Genomic DNA, 5,421 nt, shown 5'->3' with positions numbered 1-5,421 from the left:
ACCGAATCCACCCATCAAGTGCTTTTGAAAACCATTTTTATTTAAATAAGACTTTAAATACATTACATAAAACATTAAAAATGAAACCAAAAATCTGTTACTTCACAGGGCATTAGGCAGCAGTTGCTAGTAACACGTAAGCTCTGCAGCTCTATCTACAACGATACTTGTTACATTAGTCCAAAATTGATCCCTTGTCAAAAGTTTAACCCAAGGTACTGGTTCCTTCAAGTACACTGCCCGGTATCTTTGGGCTTGTACGACACCAGCACCTGCCAGGCCGGAATTGCAGGCATCCAGCCTTGAAGTCACTCTTCAGTCACTCTTCTCGTTCAAAAGTCAAAATTTTTCCCCAAATCCCTCTACCACCAGGAGCAAACACTGCCTAGAGTGAAGGTCCTGTCTCCCCAGGCCATGCCACAGCTCGCGCTCAATGCCTCGCTCCGCGTGGGGCTGCAGGAGGCACCGCCAGTTACCGTCCATGGAAACGGAGGAGCCGCTGGACTGAGGAGAGATCCGGACGGTCTCTGGACTGACAGGCCGAGTCCCTTGGCTTAACTTGGAACATCTGGTTACTTTTAGCTTCAGGCCGGGCAGTGCCAAACGCCCGATTTACCTCTGTTAAATGAGGGACAGCAAGACGAGATAGCATGGGCTCGTGTCAGTTTATTACATCACTGAATTACACTAGTCCAGACTGAACAGTGGACCCAAGATTGTTACATTACACAAACCGGCTGGTTTTAAACTTATGACAAGGGACAGATGGGAATTTCATTGTAAGGAAATCTTCTTGCATAAAGCTTCAGTGACCCACAGGCACTTAAAACCCATGGACTTTCAGCTGGTCGTCTTTAGCCAGTCCAATCTGCAAGAAAAAAAACGCACTTTAAAGCACTTCAAACCAGACAGGACTCCACGGAGATCCACACACTGCGGATGCTGTAGAACCGTCAAATCTCTGCTCCCCCCGAAGCACGGAATAAAAGTTATCCTGCAACTGCGAAACCTTGTTGGACAACATATTATTTAAGAAATTTGGTTAGAAGAGAAAGAGCGTCCTCCATCAGTATGTTTTTAAGACAGGAAAATGAGAATCTGCCTCCATCAGCGTGGTATCTTAAAGCCAAGAACATGAGAACCTGCATCATGATTAAAGTGAAAAGTCACATTTAATGCAAAAATTAGCTATCACGTGTACCAGAACAAAACAAACCCTACCTCTACGAGGAACTGGCATATGTTCTTGCGCTGGTCACCTTGCAACTGAATCACTTCTCCATATTCAGGGTGTTCGATCACAGTACCATTGCAGGCAAATTTCTGGAGGAGGGAGAAAAAAAGAACAGAAAAAAAAAGATTTTTAGCAGGAAAAAGGCAAAACCTGCCCCCGCAGCTCCCCACCACCACCCCCAGCAGCCGCCGCCCGGCTCCCTCCATCTGGCGACGCCCCGGGGCTGCACCCACCTTCTTGAAGGCCTTCACCAGTTTCTTTTTATCGTAATCATCCGCGATGCCCTGGACAGTGGTGAGGGTCTTCCTGCCGTTCCGCTGCTGGATCCTTATATGGATGTAGTCCTCAGTGCCGGCAGGAAGCAGGTCATCACCCTTACTTGCATCAGCAAAGGGGTCTGCGGAGAGCGCCCATCAGAGCCGGCCGCCCCGCCCCTCCGCGCTCCCCATTAGCCACCCCGCCCGTCTGTCAGCGCGAAGCCACGCCCCCTCCTTTCTCTCTACCCCCCCCACCCCCCCCCCTCCCTCGGCTGACGCAACCGGCCCCGGGAATAGCAACTGCGCCACGGGGCGGGGCCCGGCCGGGGAGGGGCCGCAGGCCCGGCCCTGCCGCCCGCCGCACAAAGGGCGCTCACCGAAGGGTTGGAGGTTCTGGATAGCGGACATACGATACGCTTCCCTTCCCTCGGCGAGGCGGCGGCGGCGGGCGGCGGCTGAGGCGGCGGCGCGGCGGTGGCTGAGGCGGCGGCGGTGGGCGCGGAGGATGCTCTCGCGGCGGCGGCTGCAGACGCTGTCAGGGGGGCGGGACTGCGGCCGCCCGCTTATATACCGCCCGCCGTGACGTCAGCACGCACGGCGAGCGAGGGCGGTGATTGGCTGCCCCGCCGGAGTGGGGAGGAGGGGGGGGGGAAGTGAGGGGGGCGGTCGCGGCGCGCGGGCGAACGCGGCCGCGCCCTAGGCTGGGGCGAAGGGAGCGGGGCGCATGCGCGGCGGAGGGCGCCGGTGGGAGGGGGGGGTGCGGGGAGGGAGGCAGGGCGGCGCATGCGCGGTGCGGCTGAGCCTCGAGGGGGCCTGGGCATCGCCATGGGGGGGGGGGGGAATGGGGACAGTGGGGGGGGGTTTGGGGATAGGGAGAAGGATGGGGACAAAGGGGGGGGCTGGGGACAGGGAGGGGGTAATGGGGACAGGAAAAGGGCTTGGGGACAAAGCGGGGGGACTTGGGGACAGGGAGTGGGGGATGGGGACAAATGGGGGGCTTGGGGACAAGGGGGGGGCTTGGGGACAAAGGAGGGGGGCTAGAGGCAGTGAGGGGGGGCTGGGGACAGAGAGGGGGTAATGGGGACAGTGGGGGGGGCTTGGGGACAAAGGGGGGGACACCTGGGGACAAAGGGGGGGGACCTGGGGACAGGAGGGGGGACCTGGGGACATCTGGGGGGGGCTAGGGATGAAAAGGGGGCCTAGGGATAGTGGGGGGGGGACCCTGGGGTCAATGGGGGAAGGGGGATGAGGATGAGGATGAGGAGGGGGCTTAGGGAAAGGGGGGACCTGGGGACAGGGAGGGACCTGGAGACAGGGGGTACTGGGAACAAGGGGGGGCGGACTTGAAGATGGGGAGGGGGCAGGGGACAGTGTGGGCCCCGTTCCCTCTGTCCCCCTTCAGCAGCCCCCTGGGGGACAGAGGTGGTGACCTCCATGGTGGGCACAGGGGGGGCCCACGGTCGTGTCCCTATATCACTGGCAGCCCCACGAATCCCACCCGCTGCCATCCCAGGGGGTGACACCGCCACGTCCCCCTTCCCCGTCACCTCACGTGGGCCCTTGAGGCCAGGGAGCTTTTTTTTTTCTCAAGAAACGGCAGAAACGGGGCTCCTGGTGCTTCCTGCCTGGTGCTTCGGGCAAGCTGGTGTCCCCTGGCCCCTTTTTGCTGTGTGTCCTGGCTGGGCAGCGCAGCCTGGCCACCCCTCGTCACCTCCCTGGTCCTGGTCATATAGGGCAGATGAGGGATTGTGACGTCCTGGCTTAGTCAGGACATCCCCATCACCCCGATCACGTCGTGGGAAGGGGCAAGCTTTGGGGATGCGCTGAGACAAAAGCATTTTCCGGAGCCATCTCAGCAGGGGAACGAGCCCAAGAGAGGCCTCGGGTCCTTCCCTTGAAACCCCACAGACATTTGGGATGTGACCAAATGCCCTTCAAAACCAGGCGCGTTCGATCCTGCTCCCAAATCCTAATTTCAGGGGCCTGCAGCCTGCATCTCGGTGTTCAATGTGAGCTGCCGAGATCATTTCCAGCCTTCCTGGTGCCTGCCGTGTGCCTCAAAACCCCTCACGAAGCGGCGAGCGTCTCCCAGCACCGCCTGCACATGGGGCCGGCAGCAGATGGATGGCCCAGGCAGCCCAAAGCTGCGTCGTGAGCGCTAAAAATACACCGAAACCCCAGATATGAAGGCCAGCAAATCTCCTACACAATTAATAACGGGGTCAGAAGCCATATAGATCCAGACAAGAGCACAAAGTCTCTTCTGGGAGCTGGTCAGAGCTGCACATAGGGCTGGAATATCGCTGCCACAGGGACATAGCTCTGTCAGTGTGGGTCATGCCAGGGGCTGTTTATCCCAGAGCTATTCAGCTCCTTTTACATCTCCCACAGCCTCAGCTCCTGCTGTTAGGTGTTCCTGCCTTGCGTTTGGAGCCCCCTCGGAAATATCGGATATTTTTTGGCAGGTTCTTGGCATCTGGGAGCGCTGCCATCAGTGGGGCCTGGCAGCTGCCGCGCGGCCTGGGCGTCGCATCGTTGCTGGGGGCCTTCAGATAAAGCACTTATCGTGCACTAGGCGGAGTGTTCCTGCTGTATTTTTGTGTTTCTGCTGTATTTTGGTGTTCCTGCTGTATTTTGGTGTTCCTAAGGCATCCGTCACCTTCCTGTGTCCCCGTGTGATGGATCAGCAGCAGCACTGGATTATTTTCACCGCTGTCAACGTGCTCCACAGCCGCAGCGCTCCAGCAGCGTGTGGCTCTCGTTCCTCCCCTTCTGATCACATTTTCCTCCTCTCCCGGAGCAGAAACCATCTCCAGCAGCCTCCTGCTGGGCTGCCCAGGCACCAGAGGGGTAATTGGGCATTTCCAGCGCATCTTGCTCCAAGTGCCTCTGCTGGGGGAAAGACCGCTCAGCCTATTTGGAGTCACAAATAGGCAATGGAGTCACAGCCACTTCTTGTCTTCTGCCTGCTGGTGGGCAGAATGGCCTCGTGGCTGGGCCAGGATGTGCCAGAGCGATGATTTATCAGTGTCACTGCAGATTTGGCATCCATACCATACATCAGGGTTCATATCTTCACCACCAGACCCCCAGAACCTTTGGTAAAACACCAAAAAGGCGAGTGTGTGGGTACCAGAGCTGGGCCCAGCGCTGGTGTGGGGCTGGCCACTGCCAAAGAAATGGTTTCAACGTTTTTAACACCAGTTTTCCGTCCTTCAGGGCAGGAGCTGCCTGTCCCGGGCTCCCCACAAGGTGGCAATGCTGCTCTCCTGTGCAGGAGCAGCTCTGCCGCCAGGTGAGGCTGAGCGGCTGCAGGAGCTTTTGTGCCCGGTGCCTGGAAAAAAATAAAAATACTAAAATAAAATACTAAAAATAAAATAAAATAAAATAAAATAAAATACCAAAAAAATATATATAAAATTAAATAAAATAATAATAAAACAAAATATAGTAAATATAGTAAATAAAATAAACAAAATAAATCAATAATAAAATAAAATAAAAATTAAAAAATAAAATAAAATAAAACCACCTCCAGGCTGTTCACTAGTTCTGTGCACAGGAAAATCTCGGTGCATGGGGCTGTGGCAGTGTCTGGGGAGCTTCCAGGTGCGTTTTGGGGTCACCAGGCGGAGCGGAGAGCCCCCAGAGCAGTTTGTGTCCTGCTTTCCTGGTCCCACGGCACTGCAGTGGTGCTCGGGGCTGGGGCTGGCTTCTGGAAACCACCTCAGACCTTGGAAATGAGGGGCACAGACGGGGCACGGCCGGGCTCTGCGGCGAGGAAACCCACAGAAGGAGAGGGCTGGGGCTGCCCAGCGCCCGTGCTGCGGCTGCAGAGGAGCTGCAAGGGGAAAAGCCCCCGAGGGCACCGTGTGTGCATCCTCTGTGCGGGGTCCTGGGTGCTTTTGGGTGGGTGACTGACCTTTGGTG

At 56.9% G+C, this 5,421-nt stretch overlaps 1 protein-coding gene across 1 annotated transcript; it reads right to left on the bottom strand.

Annotated features, from left to right (window-relative positions):
- Positions 1-646: 646 nt before the first annotated feature.
- On the bottom strand, positions 647-1,972 carry EIF1 (eukaryotic translation initiation factor 1). The gene is made up of 4 exons (XM_032202920.1): positions 1,869-1,972; positions 1,468-1,631; positions 1,222-1,323; positions 647-868 (listed from the first exon to the last, which is right to left on the bottom strand). The coding sequence occupies exons 1-4, from the start codon at positions 1,897-1,899 to the stop codon at positions 824-826; spliced, it is 342 nt and encodes a 113-aa protein (XP_032058811.1). The 5' UTR covers positions 1,900-1,972; the 3' UTR covers positions 647-823.
- Between the last annotated feature and the right edge of the window lie 3,449 nt (positions 1,973-5,421).

The sequence above is a fragment of the Aythya fuligula genome, chromosome 24 (assembly GCF_009819795.1).
Source record: "Aythya fuligula isolate bAytFul2 chromosome 24, bAytFul2.pri, whole genome shotgun sequence".
Lineage (NCBI taxonomy): Eukaryota > Metazoa > Chordata > Aves > Anseriformes > Anatidae > Aythya > Aythya fuligula.
This window is presented reverse-complemented; position numbering and strand designations above follow the sequence as displayed.

Excerpts from the sequence above, each read along its gene's own strand:
- EIF1 (XM_032202920.1), bottom strand. The coding sequence starts at position 1,899 with ATGTCCGCTATCCAGAACCTCCAACCCTTCG. Across the intron at positions 1,632-1,868 it reads CCAGAACCTCCAACCCTTCG|ACCCCTTTGCTGATGCAAGT; the intron begins GTGAGCGCCCTT and ends CGCTCTCCGCAG. Across the intron at positions 869-1,221 it reads TATGCCAGTTCCTCGTAGAG|ATTGGACTGGCTAAAGACGA; the intron begins GTAGGGTTTGTT and ends TTTTTCTTGCAG.